The sequence below is a fragment of the Lissotriton helveticus genome, chromosome 7, assembly GCF_964261635.1.
Source record: "Lissotriton helveticus chromosome 7, aLisHel1.1, whole genome shotgun sequence".
Classification (NCBI taxonomy): domain Eukaryota; kingdom Metazoa; phylum Chordata; class Amphibia; order Caudata; family Salamandridae; genus Lissotriton; species Lissotriton helveticus.
Genome location: NC_136068.1, coordinates 69,927,090 through 69,945,971, shown reverse-complemented (window position 1 = coordinate 69,945,971; position 18,882 = coordinate 69,927,090). Strand labels below are relative to the sequence as shown.

The following is an 18,882-nucleotide window of genomic DNA, read 5'->3' as shown; positions in this document are numbered from 1 at the left end:
TAGCCCCTTAAAAACGTACTCCATCTAAGTGTAGTCTAAGTCTCCACATCACTTAAAGCATGGCCCCCACCTCTAATATTCATAACACCTTCTACCTACACAATCTAGTTTATTTTGCATCTGTCCAACCACCTTTACAAGCCAATATCTGGCATATGTCTAACCCCCCCTTTCACACTAATATCTCACCAGAATACTCCTTCTACGCTTCTCTGCATTATCCATGCCTTTCTGAAGAGTGGCCACTTCTTCCTGAAGGCAGATTACTTCCTCCTTCATAGCAGTGACCTTCTGTTCCAGAGTGGTCTTCAGGACTTCCTGCTCCTCCTCCAACTGGCGCACCTCTAAGGCAGAAAAAGTAATCATCACTACATTTAATACGTTAAAAGCATTAACACTGATAGTGTATACTGTAGTAACCTCAAACATTTTTGGCTTTACCCTCTACCTAACTTTACACAATACAAAATGATCTCTGACATACTTAGAGCAATAATGGTTCACAGGCTCCCAGAATGCTTCACTTCACATCAGTTATCCAAGGAAGTGCAATCCAAATCTCTGAACATGTCCAGAGTCCACTTAAGTACTTAAATCAAAGAAACACTGTTGTAAAAAGTATAGCAATTTCTGCTATCGTTTTTGTTTGAATTTGCTGCTCTTTGGATTGTCCTTGCACACAGAGTGCCTCTGGATGACCTGGAAGCGAACCAGCACCACAAAACGAACCACCCAGAAAACTGCTATCACCATGAGAAACACCGTTTCAACACTTCAAAACATTCTGTACTGTTTAACATCTGAAAATCTTGATTAACATCAATTCTTTGTAGTGAAATTTTAACGATGGAGATGGATTTGAAAGAAACAATGGTGTTTTGATGTTTTTGATTTAGGTAAAATTCTGAAACTTCTTTAGAGACGGAAGGACAGGTGGATGTGCGCAGTAACACCTTAACAGCCACTAAAAACAACCCCTTTCAAGATACAAGTCTTAGGCTGAATTTGTGTGTAAGCTCAAATGGTACATCAATTATCTTAGAAAACACAAAATTATGTTCCGAACTAGTCCAGGTCACCACAGCTGCATAAATGTCCTCTTCTAAGCTTCCAAATAAGGATTACTAATACAACAGAAACATGAGGAAAGGGAGTTTCTATTAAATATCATCGCAGACAGGTTGTAGGTATGAATGTCCCTAGTCCTGGGCTCATTTCACCATTACTACTTGAGCTGGTTTGTATTTGTGCACAGGAAACTCGTATCACATGTTCCATGGCATGTGCTCTTTATGACTTTTGTGTATGTTGCTCCAAAATAGACTATTAATCTACTTTGAAGTTGGGGTCAGCTAAGGGAACTATCTTTTAACATGGATGATAGCGGTCCCCATAAACAGAACCATGACATGGTGAACAGAGAACGTCGATCAATAGTTATGAGGTACAGACTGGAGAGTTTGCCCTTTTGCCACCACCCTGGTAAATCTACAAAGGCCCTCACTTTGAATAGCCCAGGAACTGGGCAGGATGCTCTCTAATCCCAGAGTTGCCTATAATGGGGCTACTGGCAACTCCAAGGGTGGGGGAAATCTGGCCCATTAGGAGTTGGTGCCAAAGGCTCTTCAAAGAAATTAGGAATTACAGGGGAAATGGTTATTCATAGTCTGATTCATATGATGATTTCTGGGGCGTACCCACATATCTTATAATTCCGATAGGGCCAGTATCTGTGGTCACCAGCCCCTTCGGAATTAAGAGGTCACTTGTAAGGACAGCCATAAACTGTCATGCGTAGCTCCTGGCAACTTTCTCACTGAGTTGACAAGTTACCCATCTTCTGGAATGCTCTTTTTGGTGGATACTCTATCTAACCGCAGATTCTTCACCATTAGAATATCCGTCAGGAGCCAGACTGGATCCGAATATTCTCATAGCAATGCTCCAGCGTGCTCCCTGGTGGTGCAGGGAAGTTCTGAGTTGACTAGGTTCTACCCCAGAAGTAATAGAGCAGCGCCAGCTAAATGAGCCAACCTTGTGCACCTATGTCAGTTTCTTGTTTGACTCTTTCTACACCCTTAGACATAGAGCATAAAACAATCAGAGGTACCAGTGTGCTGATCTCTAATTTGGGATACTTTTAGATGGTAAAAACAGGTTACTACACAGAATGGGGAGGTTGGAGAGCAGTGAGGAATCAGCAGTTAGAGTATCTATCAGACAGAGCGTTACCGAAAGTAAGTAACTTGTTCTTCTGACAGATACCTCTAACTGCAGACTTCTCACAATTAGAGAGATAACCAAAGCAGTACATCCCCATGAGGAGCGTTTGCGGAGTGGGCTGGGACCAAAAAGTCCTGCAGTGGAACAAGTGAAATTGTCTTCCTATCGGACATGACATCTGCTATTCCGCAACGTAGACATCCATGCACACGTTAGCGAAGCACTATTTCCTGAACAGCTATGCACAGACACTTCACGTACCATCGAAGTGGTGGCAGCCTTGATCATGGTGGAATGGGCCCTCAGCTCTTCTGGAGGCTGGCTTACTTTTCTTTGCACATGAGAACCCCACAAAAAGCTAATCGTCCACCCAATATTCTTTGGTGTGATCAATATAAATGCTGAAGCCTATTTTAGGGTTCTGCCGATTAAGTCTCTCTTCCTCTTTTGATGGGTGAGGCAAAGCAAAGAACGTTGGGAGGGTGATAGGTTGCTGAAACGTGAAAAGCAATCACGACTTTGTGGAAAAAAGCCACCCTGGTCCTAAACACTAATTTGTCTGGGAAAATGCCATATAGGGCAGTTGCATCGACAGAGCCTGGAGCTCACTCGTAACAAGCTGAAGTCATTTCAGTGAGGAAGACCTTTTTGAGAGTCAGAAGAAGCAGCAAGCAGCTATGCACTGGCTTGAAGGGGTGCACATGTATGGCATCACAAACAGTTTTGGAGGGAATATATGTTACAAATCTTTAACAAACAGCATCACAATAGGGGACTTAAACAAGGACAGTTGACCTGGGAATCACAAACAAGCCAAAACGGATGATAAAAACCCTTTATCAGTGCACACGGCAAGACCTTGCTAGGCCAGAGACAAAACAGACAAAACATTGGTAAGTTTGGCTTGCAAAAAATCTGTTTTGAGGGCTCAAAACAAGGCCTATGAGGAGGCTTGCCATTGTCTGCAGGTGGCCTACATCTAACTGTGACGACCCTGCCTTTAACAACAGGCAGTTGTCGAGGATGAAGAAAACCGCTATCCCTAACCTCAGAAGATAGGTGGCAACCAAAGCCATCACTTTTGTGAACACATGAGTGGAGCAGGTAAGGCAGAAGGGGAGCACAGGAAACTGAAAATTCTTCTGGCTGACCTTGAATGGCAGGTGACATCTGTGGGACTGTACAAGAAAGTATGCATCCTGCACTCTATGCTGCCCGGATCCAGTCAAAAGGAACTTAGGCCAGTGTGATCTTTTTGAATTTGTCCTCCTGAAGACAGACATTTAGAGGGTGGGTGAAGATCTAAAATAGGACAAAGGTCTCCAACCTTCTTTGACAAAGAAATAGCAGGAGTAACAACCCATGACCACCTCTGAGGCCGGCACCCTTGTAATAGCACATTTGGACCATAGAGCTTGCACTTACTGCAGCAAAACTGACAAGTGCTCCTCTGAAGACCGGTTCTGATGTGGGCGGATGCTATGGTGGGTCAAAATAAACAGAATAGCATAGCCCTAATTAACTATCTGGAGAACCCACCTGTTGGATGTGATCAACTGCCACCCTAGGAGAAAATATTGAATCTTACTTCCCACATGGAAGTTGTGTGCTGCTAAGAGCAAGCTAAAGAGCTTGGAGGCTGATGACACAGGGTCGGGGAACTGGGGAGATGGGTGCCTCTGGTGACCTGCATATTGCTTCCTTGATTACCAATCCCTGGCCACGAAGGGGTTGAGGTGACTGAAGTGGGGTGGATGGGGAGCCTGGCACTGGCTATATGACAAACCTCTGTAACTCTGGAACAGCCTTCGGAGACCTGAAACCGATGAGGGAATTGCCTAGCAGGGGTGGAAGGCCCAAAGAGCATGGCAAAGCCTTTCTTTCCTTGAAGTGCTCATGGGAGGAGTCAACTTGTTAGCCAAAAAAGCCAGGATCTATAAATAGCCATAAGCATGAGGGATGCCTACACATATCGAGAAAAGCCTGTGGATCTTATCTAGCACATGGCGATGAACCACCACACCAGTGCTGATTGATCACTGCAAACTATCAGTAGTGTCTAGGCCAGCCCGAATAATTTATTTGGCTCCACCCTGACCATCCTGAAAGGTTTGAGCCCACAAGGCCCTGAACTCATACGGGACCGCCAAGAAGATCTTGCTGGAGGTGTCCGAGAGGGCAAGCTTATAACAGCCTAATAGTAGTTTTAAGGGTCAAAGGCCCGTAAGCACAGCCATATAAATCATGCCCAGGAAACCTAATTGAAGCAATCATTTCAAATTGTATATTTATTGATACGATTTCTGACAAAAACACGTTGACCCGGTTTCAATGATGTCTTATTGATTGTGGGTGCAGAAGTGTTTATGTGTTTTTAATTGTGACTTTGGAACATTGAGAAACTGTGTCACACATTTATGCACAAATTACTTACTACAATTAAAGGTTTTGTGCCCCATAGGGTGTCTTACTCCTACAAAAGTCTTTTAATTGTAGCAATAAACATATGATTTTAAATGACAGATTCAAGTAAGTATTCTTGGCATGATTTTTTTCCAGAGTATTAAATATGCATTGCCGCACAGCACCTGTTCGGCCCCCTGTTCCTTCCACTGCATTGTATTACTTGGTGCTTCTTGCCTATGTACCATACTGTGCAATTGTTGTATGCTTTTGTTCCACAACAAAATTACAACACAAATTAAATATGTATTGCTCTGCTTAGGGGCGGTTGTTCCTTATAACTACAGTTACTCAAGGTCCCTATAAATCATTGGGTACCCTTGTGTATGCTAAACATATAACAGCCTAATAGGCAACTGGTATTGATCAACCTCATGGCTAGGCTGACTGAAGAGAACATTAGTTTCCTGAATGCTCAATCCTTTTCAACTTTCTGTCTGGGGAAAGACGGGGAGAAGAGGTTGTGGGGCATGCATTAGGATTCACTTTCCTGGTGGAAGCTTGTAAGACAATAAGTGTAGTCGGGTATCGTTCTTTGGCGTCTGGACACTAGGCCTGGGCTGTGAATTCCGTTCCGCTCGCGGAATTTGGGTAATTTTTTGCATGTTCTTCCTCAGCACGCAAACAGCGTTCGTGAACAGGAAAAAAGCATTGTGAACAGGCAGAAAAAGCAATTTCTCGTGTTCGCAGAACTTTTGCGTGCTCGCGGAGATTTTTTACCGTTTCCCGGAGCTTTGCGTAGCACGACTACACAAATTCCGCCCACCGCTACTGGACACCTGTTTGTTCACTGGTGGACAAGAACAAGGTTTACAGTAAGTGCCCAAAAGGGAGTCGGTTAGGGCTTCATTAAATGGCACTAAGGGCTCAGAAGAAGATGGCCCAGGCTAAATCATTTCAGTAAGCTCATTCGTTTTAACCTCAACAAAATTAAGTTGTAAATGCAGGACATCTGCAGCACATCTGAAGACTACAGCAAACGAAAGATGGTATCAGGGGCAGTATCCATCCCACAGGCCACCTGCAAATCACTCTAGAGATTGTCATCATCATAATGAGGGGTAAATGATCTCCATTTTACATCTCCTAGCGGTGTCAAAGTCTGGTCAGAATAAGAACCGACAAGATGGTGGTGCAACTGATGATGGCCATTAAAAACTCGGTTTACTGCTATTTTAAAGTTACTGGGGATTTCAAACCTGACAAAAGGGACCGGTTCATTCAGATCCAATGATCTATGACTGGTATCCTAAAAAGAAAGATTGTGAGGCATTTAAATTTTTTTTTTAAAAAGTTACAAAATAATAATATTGTAAAACAGGACCAGTCTCAATTTGTGGAATCAGTAATTATTGGGAGTAAAAATATTGAATATGTTCTCCTTGCAGGTCCTCCTAGATAAATTGTTCTCTTTCAGCATCTGTCCTAGAGTTGGTGGAGTACAACACCTATATAAAACAATTGAATGTACCTTTTCTTTGCTTTCAGCAAGAGGCATCAGTCTGAGGACACGCCTTCCCATATCAAATAGGATTCCAAGAATCTGCCCACCCACCTGGCCTTAAGTGTTGCAAGAGGCTTGACCTGGACACGGAGAGCAATTATAGAGTAAATAATTAACAGCTGTCCTCTAGTCGGTCCTCTGAGGGAATAAATCAATGTCTTTCTAATGTCCAAGGCATTTAGCAGCATCTGCTACTGGTAGCCTGCTGCAAAGCCTTATATGTCACAACTCCTGCCTTAAACAATCAGTGGAAAATTAATTGTTGTTTCCTTAAAAAATAATACATTGTTCTCAGCTTTCTCTACAAGGTAGGAGGAATGCAATATGCCTGCAAAAATACCAAAGGATTCAATGACATCACTGCACGGAAAAATCCTGTGTATTCGCAGAATGTGTCAGCATAGACAAACTGTAAACCTTTGTCATCGAGAACGCCCTTTTAATCTTTAGGAAATAAAGTAAGAAGATGGTTCATTGAATTTTACTATCTCCATCCACATACTGCGGTTACCTCATAGGCATCTGCCTTTTTTCCTGTCCCGGGTGTTTGAAGGTATTTTGATCTATCGGTTTGCAAATTAAGTCTAGAAACTTACCTCCTTTCCAGCAGTGCACAATAAAACACTGGAGGGCTGACCCTCTTCAAGGGCACCATCACCAAGCAGAAAGGGTAGGTGGAGAGGTGATCAGGTGAACAATGAACTGTCGAAGAGGTCAGAAACTGTTGTCTGGTGCTTGCCATTAAGTTTCTTCCACTGGTGTACAGTGTGGCCCTTTTGGTGTGTGAGGGGTATTTAATCAAACACTATATACTTCCAACCATTGTAGGAAACACACGTGACCTGTGATTACTTTATTCTATCTATCTTAAGGTGGATCTCTGTGTTTTTTTAAAACTTTCTAGAGGAAGACCTATCCACCTCCAGCGCCACGTTTGGACACTACCCCTTCACTCCCTTTTTGTTCTTTGGTAAAAAAGAAGCCAGCGGAAAACTTGATTGGGCCAGGTTATCTGAGATGTCCCTCAGGTAGGGTGTTGTTTACGGCAGGAAAGAATTACTCACAGGAGCCTTCAGTAAAGGCCGGGAGTTCACCACCTGCTCATCCACCTAGCACATGGCTTCAGCAAGTTTGAAGGTCATACCCTAGAAGCCAATAAGGCTAATGTTGTATGCTGGTATGCAATGCTAGAGGAATACGCTGCAATAGATATTTTGTCCTACTAGGATTTGTTGGATTTGTCACGTGTGGGTCTGATCTGAGAATACAGGACACTTGGGCACCTCACATTATCCGTGTGACATACTGGGTGAGTTAGCAGCATTGCGCAGTTCACCTACGACAGACTTTGGAACCAAGAAACACACACCTGGGGATATGGCTGATATACAAATGCTACTGTTGGATATTGAGGGCTGAGCACGGGGGGAAGGGAGGGAGGTTGGGTAACTGTTTTCTGTTAAGATGTTTTAACGGCACTGTATCCTGTGAGCTTTAACAAATGATCAACCGTTTCGCTAAACTTATGTTATCACAAGAATGCTGAGGACGAGCTGTATTAGCATACCGCTGGAGACTTACTTTATTGATATTAGTCCATTATGTGCAGCCATTCGAGGACACTTGTGGATGCCCAAAACTGTTGATGTATATTAGCTTACGATGGTTGCAAACTTATCATACTATTCCACGTGATTACATGTCCTTTGATTGCCTCATAATGTTTGGCTCACTGTTCTGTAAAATCAATAAAAAAATAAAATAAAAAAAATGCTAAAGTTGTATATGGTGAACCTTAATAAAAGTCACCAAAAGGAACCTGTGAAGTGCACTGAAGGCTTCTAGAGCTTTGGGTCATTTTCTAGTTGGTACATTGCAGAGTAAGCCTCTTTTTCCCCACAAACAATGATGGGTAAGACTCCCAGTGTGACGTACTCTTTCTGAGGCATCGGAGCTTCAGTCTTTGATGATATCAGCCCAACCTCGTGGTGCTCATGTTGAAATGAGGAAGAACTGTCAAAAAGAACTTTCCTTGGAAGCCCAATAATATGATGTACCAACCTCTCGGCAACTCCTTTAGTGAGGGTGTCCATGATATCAATTGCAAAGGTAGTCAATTGGAGCCGGCTACAGGGTGAGAACAATCTTTTGGTACATCACGACAATCATTGGAGAAAGCTCACAGGCATTTTAAGGAGAGATACCTGGGGAAGTATTAGGAATACTGCACACTTTCCCTGTTTCCAAAAGTGTGCTGTGCACAAATAGGGACAGTGTGTTGTATTACAAAGAATGTGCTGCCCCAGGGCAGCCACAGACTCACATTGCCCTGGAGGAAGCACATTCAAGTGAAATATGGAGCAGCTGTTTAAAAGCTGCTTTGCGTTTCACAGTGCAGATGACAACCCGCCTGCACTTTCATGAGGGGTGAGAGATCCCCTTTCAGGCAGTTGCAGCGAGGGACTGCACTCACCTGCAGAGGGATGTCTGGACACCCTTTGTTCTCCCATGAGGGCTGCCTTTAGAAGGCGCACTGAATGTGTGCTACTTTTTTGTGGCGCACTTTCAGTACGCCACCTAAAGGCATGTTTGCTTCTGCGCCAGCGCCCATAATACGACGCGGGCGCAAAGGCAAAATGATTCCCTCACTTTCATGGGGCCACACCCCCATGCGAATGAGCGAACACTCTCTTATGATAGCACTGCCACATCATGGGCGCAACGCTATCCGTATTACAGAAGGGGGCACACAAATGTCTGCAGCCCTCCTCTGTAACACCATTGTGCCATGGGCGCACATATTAGTAGCGCTCCCAAGACACAATGTATAATATGGACCCGGGTATCAACCACCAGGCAGAGGAGTGAGTCACTGAGACAAAAGGACCAGAATGATAAAGAGTTTTTTACAAAACTATTACTCACAAGAAAATATCTGATCCTTTAGTGGGGTTTCAGGGTTGAACGTCTAAGGCGTAGTGCCCATATGACAACCTGCTCCTCATTTCAATGTTCTGTCAGACACCATATGCTTCTGATGAAGACGACCTGTATCAAGAGTCCCAAATGAGTGCTGTACATGGATTTGGCATCTGCTCACTAGCAGAGTGCAGGGACATGCAAGGGTTTTGGTGTAGGCTCAAAGTGGAATACCTTTTATTGTGGATGACTTACCATTCCAATGCTCAGGCAATGACTACGCAAACAGTGGCTCGTAGCAGAGTCGAGCAATGGGGTATATGCCGTTTACCTCAGCATCACTAGGTGGCTGACCTTCCGGTTCTGCCTAGTAATTGGTTGAGGTGGTCATAATTAGAACCCATCACTGAGAGATTGCTGTTTCCCCATTCCTGCATTCCCCCAGCACTGCTCCCTTGGATTCCTTCAATCTTCTGGAATTCATTTTAAAAAGAAGTGCGCTACTAAGCTTCCAGTACTCATTCCCAGGAACAACCATTTGTGCTGTGGCTGAAACTATGAGCCAGTTCCTCGAGGCCAACGTGTTATCTGAGAGACAGCAACAAATGGACAAAGAATTTAGTCTGGTAGCTTGGCTAAATGGCACACAATACACAAAAAAAGACCGGTTGGTGTAGTGCCACCAAATGCTGTGGTTTGAGCTGTATATCTGCAATACACAAGAAACAGAGTGACAATTCAAGTGCCAAATAGTGATCATGGAGATGCAACTACCTGAAAGAGAAAATCACTCTTCAAGGATTGGTCCCCCACACATTTTTTAAGTGAACTTTAACTTGATTAGAACACTGGAAATGCCAACTGTTCCCAGGACTGGATATGAGCAATCCCTTCCCTTATATTAAGCATTACCCTTTTGACATGAAGAAGGTTGGCAAAAAAAGGATTTAGAACTAATCGCTAAGGTAGCGGCGAATGTCTCTGCTGAAGAGCACCGACTGCTTTTTGTGCTGATAACCTCCTTGTCCATCCTAGAACTTGAGATCCTAAGTGCACTTATGCAGTGAGGTGCTCAGTGCTGCTAAGGTAGACTTAGAATGGAGACAATGCACTAGGACCCGCTTGATGAGAAGCAGAAAACCCGATCAGTCCATCCAACACGTACTGCAGGCATGAGGCTGATAGGGGAGGAGCAACTCCTCACTGTTGGGAGAACCTGCACATTGCAGGAATGCAGGCGCATGTGACCCTGTGAAAGGCCCTTCGTGAGGTGGCCTACCACCATTGTGAGTCTACATAGACTATGGCCGGTATGTCACTCTGAAGGTGGCACCTTGAGTTGGGGCTGTTCACCGTTGTGAAGTTTTGTGACCCAATATGAGCTTTACCAGAGAGACAGCATCCCCAACGTGATGACAAGTACACAGAAGACTCCTTTGCAGGTCATCAAGATCAGAGAAACCATTTGTGATCTGCAATCACCCACACCACCAGCACTCTAACTCCTGCAAGCTGTTCCAACACCCCCTGGCCTTTGCCCTCACAGAATGCTCCCCTTCCATCTGCACCGGTGAGGTGTGTACAACAAAGCAAGAGATTCAGAAAGCCATTGTGAGTTCCCTAAAACAAGACTTTCTAACAATAAGATTTGTATGCACCATCGCCATACATAAAACAGAATTAGTTATTGACTAAAACCTAGATTATATCTTTGTACGACTTCAACATCGATTTCCAGCAGACAACACAACCGCCCTCTCGCTAAGCAAGGAGTGTGTAAGAAACATATTTACTGTGATAATCATTGCATGTCTGCATTGAAAAATGAAGGCCTTGGTTAAATGCCATGAAAGGCGTTAACAGAGGGTAAAAGAGGCTTGTACTCTTTCAGTCTGTTTTCAGAACGTTTTTGGTGAGCTCTCTCTTAATATGCCGGAAGTACTTGCAGCCTAGGTATTTAAGAAAAACAGGAAGTGGGGTTTCTCTGAGTTTATGAGCGAGGAGATTGGTCGGACAGTTTTATGGAGAGAGAGAGAGAGAGAGAATGTGAGACAAGTAGATTAAGTATGCGGATGAATTACTGGAAATAAATTGTATATCATGTAGGCTGAAGTGAATATAAAAACACAGTACAGACAAAATGCAAACATAAAATATTACCCTCCCCCCAATTTCTCTACAACCCTCTGTCATTACATTTACCTTCCTGGCTCTGGTCAAGACACCTCTGTAGTTCCTGTACTCTTGTAGTCAACCTGCCACGCTCACCATCGATCTCACTCAGCTGCTGATGGATCTTCTGCACTTCATTATGAAGATCGTCCTGAAATATGGAGGCAAAAAAACAGTGATCTTCATAACCCAGGAAGATGATGCCACTTCAGGATTGGGACACACTGATATTGAGAGAAAGGGTCAGGGAGCACAAGACAACATTTTTTTAAGGGTTGGCCCTAATGTAGTCCTCTTTCGTGTACGTGTCTGTGTTGGGGGAGGAGTGGAGAAAGAGTGGGGGAAACTGAATGGGAATAAATTCTCCTTTCACTATAGCAATGGACGGGTCACCGAAGGTGCTGCACTTCATGGCTCAGAACTAAGCCTAAAAATTAAAATAAAAAAGATACTTACCTTCGGTAACAATACTTCTGGTGAAAACAATCTTTCATGCAGATTCTAACTTTAAGAATTATTATTCCATGCTTTAGACTGATCCATGCAAGCTTTTACCCAACAATGTGGCTTGAGCACGCCAAATGGTTCTATGAAGTTAAGCCGCGACACTGCCTATGAACATGACAAACACCAGAGAACATAAAACATTACAGAGAGGAACCCAGAGAGCAATGACCATCACCCATGTGTGCAGATGTTAGTTTCTTGCCTTTTTCCATTTCTGCCCCCAAAGACCAAGAGCGTGAACAACTGTGGATACCAATGTGCTAAGCGCTACCTTAGGACCTTTTCAAATGTCACAAGAGACCACTCAACACAACAGAGAATTGGGAGGGCAGGGAGGAATCTTTGGCTAGGTAGAGTATCCACCAGAATAAACGTTACCAACGGCAACTTGTTCTTCTGATGAACATTTCTCACTGTAGGTTCTTCACCATATATTAGATACCAAAGCAGTACCTCTACAAGATCAGGGTCATTAGAGTGGACTCAGACCAAATCTTTCAAGGCTTGGAGGGCGAAAGGTCCTTCTAGCTGGACCTGGCTATAAATAAATGCAGTAGTGTTGTGTAAATGTATGCACCTACATACACGTTGCAACCTGGCAGATGTCAAGGGCAGGCACTGCACGAACCAACATTCGGTGGCACATTAGCCCTGGGGAAACGAGCTCTCTGGGTGAAATTCCAAGGGATAGGTTCTTGGCCAGTGTGTAGATGATCTTAATGCAGAGGACGATCTACTGTGACAGGGAACTCTTCTGCACAACTGTCTGTTTCTTGCTCTGGAGAACCTACAAAAAGTTGATTATCACTTTGATGGCAAAGCGTCTCCTCCGCTTTCGAAGGATGAGGGGGGAGCATAGAACACAGGCAGAGTAATGGATTCAAAACTTAGAAAGTATTCACAGAATTTGGCTAGAATGCCACCAGAGTTCTCAAGACCAACTTGTCCAGGAAAAAGGTGGTATTGGGTGGTTGCATTGAAAGTGCCTGAAGTATACTCATGCCATGAGCTGACGTAATCGCAATGAGGAAGATGGCCTTAAAAGTTAGGAGATGCAACAAGCAGCAGCGCATCAGCTAAAAGGAAACGTCATATGAGAAACGTCAAGACCAAGCGACGGTCCAACTGTTAGTACGTTCAGGCATTCAGGGACCGTGCCAGGTGGTTTGCTGTCAGAAAAATGCCATGACATTCCAGCTACCCCCAAATGCGCAGAGCTTCTGACAAAGGATCCAGAATCCCACTCAGCGCTGTTTGTTGTAGTACCAGAGGGTGGTGGAGTTATCCATGAGAACCTAAACTAGCCTCTTCCTTAAAGACAGCTGGATGGTCTTACAAGCCAGACTGATGACCTGCAAAGCCAACCGATTGATATAGAGCTGGCCCGCGGCTGGAGACCAGAGGCCCCTGAACTCAACCCTCCATCCAACCCAAATGTCCTCCCCAGCCTAGCAGATAAGTGTCCGTCACAGTAACAGGACGAGAGAGGGGTCTGACACTCGACCAATTGCTTTTAAGCAGCCACCACTGCAAGCCTCTGCGAAGGAGTCCGGTTGAACTTTGGTTTGTTGACAGTGATCCGCAACAATATTGGAGGTGGCCCATGACTGACTGAGGTGAGGCCGCATTCAAAAGCCAGTTGTTGTGGTATGAGAAACCAGGTATGCCCAACCTCTGAAGATGGACATATCCAAGAGGGACACCTGCACATCGCTGGAAAATCCTGTTGAATGGATCCATGTATGACAACAAAGTATGACACAAGTTCTGGCTGTACTACACAGGCAATCATTATCCAGACCTCCAAATATTTGGCTGAGCCCTGTCCATCATGAATCGTCTGAGACAAAGAGGCTCTAAGGTCTTCCGGTACTGCGGGTAAGAACTTGCTGGCCATGTCCCATGGGTATGTGCGCAGCGACCCATCAAACCAACAGCATTAACAGATAGCAATTCTAAGATGGCAGAAGAACACATGCTCTTGTCTAATGCCTCAATCTTCTTGGACTCCCTGGCTAGAGGAGTATTTGAAAAAGAGTTAGGATTGACCTTGCTGATTGAGGCGTTCACGATAAGGCTTGTGTATGCCTCATACGGCTCTAAAGAGCAGGGGGGCTTGGTGCAAAATCTCCTTGTGTTTGCTATCTTCGCCCTAAGTTGGCAGGGTATGCCCGGACATGGGTCCCTTGCTCACTTTGCCACTGGATTCAAGCTAGCCTGGCTGATGAGGGGTGTTACCCCAAAACAAGTCCCAGGATGCTGGTTTCCGGTTCAGGGAAGACCTGGCTTGGCAGTTCGGGCTGGACTGTTCCCATGAGGCACAGGGTCAAGAGTGATTTGCATATAGCTGCGTTTGAACTGAGGTGGCGAAGTGAGCTAAAGATTGATGATGGATTCAACCCAGATCTGTGAATGGGGTGAGTGTCTGAATAGTTTCAGCGCTCCGTCCATAATCTCCATTTGTTTGAAAAATGTGGGGTGACCATGTCAAAAGCGGCCACTTTCCTACACTACTTGATGGGCTAATTGTACTGCAGAGTAGACACTGCCCTGGAAACTCGGGGCACATCGTCTCCAAAGCCGGGAGAGACTCAGATACAGAAGTAGCTGAGTCGGGCCTTTGGATCGCCATCTACATGACTTCTCTTGAGTGCCAGGGGGGCATGAAACTTACTAGGACTTCTTATTTTTGTTTTTAGACTTGTCTTTTTTAACTTCATCCTGCACAGACCCAAAAATGACAAAAGTTGGCTTGGACGACCTAACAACTTCAAATAGGACTGACCCCTTTCAAGTGCTCACTTACATAGGGTTTGGCTTCTGCCCCCTAATAGTCTTTGGATACATCAGGGAGCAGGGACCAAAGACTGACATTGTTAAACATCCAAAACATTGTGAAGGGTCCTTGACTGATACCTCCTACCCGTAAGTATGGTACGGCATAAACTTGGTCATTTTAGGGGGAGATATCCCTGTAAACAGTCACAGAAATATTTATGTAATTCAGTAAAATCCTGAAAACACTGGGAGAAAAGCTCCAGAACCAAGCTGAAGAGTATGGAAAAAGAGGAACAGATGTCAGTTTCACAGGGGTTGTGCCAAATGCCTGTCATGCTGTTGCAGCCGTAGATGGAATGGAGTTGTGACAGAGGCAGACAGTGCTACCTGCTGGCTCATTAGTGCTACTAAAGAGCTTTCCTGTCCAAGTCTGGCACCTGTGGAGATTTCAGGGGTGAGAAAGTATCAATCAGAAATAGTACTACCAAAAATAACTATTCCTTCTGACAGACAGACCTTTCCGCAGATTCCTCTCCTTAAACAGGAGTTCTAAACCATTACCTCCCTGGAGGTGGGTGTGAGTAGTGGCAGTTAAAGGAAGTCATGCAACACAGCTGGGCAAAAGTAACTGTGGCGGCACATCTGGTACGTAAGGCAGTAATGCAAGATTATCTTGCGTTTGCTCTACATTTATCAGCTTCTATAATAGCACAATTAAGGGTACTGGAGGCAGCATTGGCTTAGTAGATAGTAAACGGATGACCTCCAGAGGGTCATATTTGGCCAGGCCAAAGCAGGTCGCTATACTGAGAATGACCCAACACAAAAGAATGTATTTGGTCACTGCCTTGCCCATCTTAGTTCCGGTGAAGCCCACAAAGAGCTAATCATATGTAGGAGCGAACAACCCAACTGAGGTACAATGTATGTAGTCACTCTTCCTCCTTGGATGGATGTGGATATAGGAAAAGAAGATGGAAGGCTATTGACTGGTCCAAAAGAAATGCAGGCACCACCCTGGGTATAAAGAATAAATAGCTGCAAAGTGTCAACTTATTTGGGTAGAAACCTGCAAAAGGGCTTGAAGTCCGCTGACCCTACAGGGTGTAGTTATCACCAACAAAACTGTTTTCAGGTTAAGTGCCACAGGCTTCTGTGCATGGACTGAAATAGGTATATCATCAAGAAGGGCAACTCAAGTTTATAGTCCCACTGAAGAACAATTAACAGAGTGGGAGAAAACAACAAAAGCAAATCTTTTTTAAATGCACCTATTGGTGATTTAAACAGGAAATATTGAGCAGAAGACAAACAAAGGCAGGCAGGAACAGATGGCCTTCCCTGTAGCCATCGCCAGGCCCTTCTGAGCAAATGGCAGTGTAGATCACAAAACAACAGAAAGGTTAAATTTAAAGAGGCTGAAGTACTCCGGCTGGCATGACTGAAAGAAAAAGTGCTCTTCCTGGCTGACAAGAGGACGTCAGCAATCCCATCAAGAAGACAAAAGTTCTCCAACTGGCCCTCCTCAATCTCCACATCCGTAGTGTTTGGGGATTTGGTTGGAGGACCCAGCCACCCTGTTGCAAAAAGAGTTCCACACGGATAAGGAAGTGCTGAACGGCAACAGATCAGCTTACCAGATCTTCTGCGCGAGTCTGAAGACATCAGAATCAGCTGTGCTGGATACTCCTGCACCTTCCACAATACTTTTGACAGACAGGGAAACCTGTACAGCAGGCCTGGGGACCAGTTCCCTCCAAAAGGTTCACTGGGAGATGCCTTCAGGTTGAAGTTTATGGCACAAAACAGAGGACACTAGCTGTTCTGGGCAAAGGTGAAGAAATCCACAAATGGAAACCCAATCTGGAGAAGATCAAATTGTCACTTCAGGGTGCAGTTCTCATGGCCCTCCAGTGGCATGTGCCCTCACGCAAAGAGAGCCTATGAGATCAGCTGATACCAGGAAGATTCCCCAAAGGTTTGCCTATTGCCTGCCAATAGAGCACGGGTACTTGCAAACATTTTATCAGGGGCCACAAAGTTTGGTCTGTGATGTGATCGAGGGCCGCACTGATGCCAGTCGGGTGGCGGTCGGGGAGTAGGTTGAAAGGGGGCAGGGGGATTGTGGCATGGTGGGTGTAGTGGTAACCAAGCATGTACATCTAATGTCTGAATTGCACAATGTGAAACAAAATGTTGGGATTAATCCTGGCTTCTCTACTCAAACAAATTGAGTGATCCTAGGCAATTGTTTTATTTCACTCTACCTCCTTTTTGTTCATTATCACATACATGATCTCACGATGTGTTACAAAACCTTCTGTGCTCGATTTAATAAACTATAATGCTGATGTATAATAGAAACACAGGTCACCAAAAAGGTTCACATAACACCTGACTTGCCTCTAAGTTCACTACTGGCATTGTTGTATGGGAGGGGGGGAAGAATGAATGTTTCTAAATTCATTTTTGAAAATTGTCACTTTAATTCTGATGTGCTAAAGGTGAAACGGTTCTGCATGCTAAAGAAATGCACTTTTTGAATTGTAAAAAGATGAAAATACTTTTACACATTTGCTGCAAGATGTCTTTAAAAATGAAGGTGTTTCCAAAGTTTAGTGATGCAGGACACCCATGTTACTTCCTTTCTTTAACTTCAATTAACGTTTAAATAAATGATTGCACATTTATTTAGCATTTTTTTTAATGTTAGTGCTGAGTAGAATAAACAGAAGCCCAGTGCTGCTGCTGACCAGGGGACCGCATGTAACGGTAAGAAGGGCCACATGCAGCCCTCGGGCTATACTTTGAGTACCACTGTAATAGAGGGTCCACAACTCTATATCACGTCTGTACATATAATGAAGGGTAGTGGGGTTGTCAGAGATAATCTGAATGTTACTCCAGGAGTTGAAAGGAAGAAGTGGCCTCATTACAAGAACAACTGAAACTCAAGTCTATTTATGTTCAGGCACTGCAATTACTCTGGGCAATGTCACAGGAGCAGTCACGTCGCCCATAAGGGCAACTCAGCGAAGAGGCAATCATGATGACAGTAGGCTATGCTTCTGTAGGTTTGAAAGACTGATCACTCAAAAGAATGAAGGGGCTCATTCACCTATGTAGACCCACATTAACTGACTGGCTCCTGCATCAAGCAAGTCCCTCTGCTCAAGTGCAGATATTCCAGTTCCCTAAGGCACCACTGAAGGCTCCTCATCCACCAAATGGCACTAGGAGGAGGAGACACAAGGCCATGATGCCAAGGAGACAGAAGCCTTTCGAACTGGGATTCGAAGTTGAGTCAGAAGCCTCAGAACCATCGTATAAATATCAGTAATTCTCGGATGAAGAAAAGCCCTCATGCGGATCATGTCCAGTACCATCCCTATGATGGTTAGTCTCTGCTTGGCAGAAAGGTGGTAATTGTGGCCATTGATGGTAAAGTCCAAGCTGAGGAAAAGAGTCCTCATTCACTGAAGGGTATTCCTGACCAGCAACAGGGTTGCTGCATTTACATGGATTTCTGATCATCAAAGTGAAGGGCCATAACTGCCAACATTTTCAAAAAGATATGTGGGTCAGTCATCCGTTTGAACACTAGAAATCTGGTGCAGGATCCCATCAAGAACGCTCTGTGGGCAGAGAGTACTGGGAGATGACAACAGGTGGGACACAAATCAATCACCCGCATTCAGGACAGATGACGTAGAAGGACAACATCTTGAACGTGCTCTCCTGAATTTTCAAGTTCAGAAGGAAAGATCTTGGATGGGTTTCACACCACTGTCCTTCTTTGGGACCAATCAGTAAATTGAATCGAATCCTGGGCCACTTTTTCCAGAGGCTTCACCTCCATGACCCCTTTGTTAAGCAACGCAAGGACGTTTGTCACCAAAACTAAGGAGTGTACAGACAGCATCTCCTGGTCGAAGGAGGGCGGTCCTGATGGAGAGTAGGGAAAGTGGCATAGCCCTTGCAGATTAATTAGAGGGATGTCCCGGTGATACGTTGTGACTGTCTCCCAAATGCTGGAAAAATGAGAGCCTCCCTTCCCCCCTCAACTGAAAGAGGTCATTGTGAGGAGAAGGAAAGAGCATGTGAGCCCAATTGTGAGGCAACTGCGCAGACAGAGGATGGCAGAGACTGGTTTCAGTTGTTGACGCCCCCACATTTAACCCTGCCCCAAAAGGAGGGATGTAGCTGCTGGGGTGTCTGGACAGGCTAAGCATGTGGTCTCTGCATGGGCCATGGAAAAGTCACAAATCTTCCACATTGTTAGTCGAATTGTCTCACTGGGAGTCTAATCTGTCATT

The 18,882-nt window shown here is 44.6% G+C and overlaps 1 protein-coding gene across 1 annotated transcript in view; it reads right to left on the bottom strand.

Annotated features, from left to right (window-relative positions):
• The window catches only part of LOC144768081 (uncharacterized), a 224,814-nt gene that overhangs the window by 68,172 nt on the left and 137,760 nt on the right, over positions 1–18,882 (bottom strand). The window contains exons 27-28 of the mRNA XM_078651467.1: positions 11,312–11,432; positions 190–344 (exon numbers count right to left, since the gene is read on the bottom strand). Coding sequence (XP_078507593.1) covers positions 190–344; positions 11,312–11,432 — 276 coding nt within the window. The remainder of the gene's footprint in view (positions 1–189; positions 345–11,311; positions 11,433–18,882) is intronic.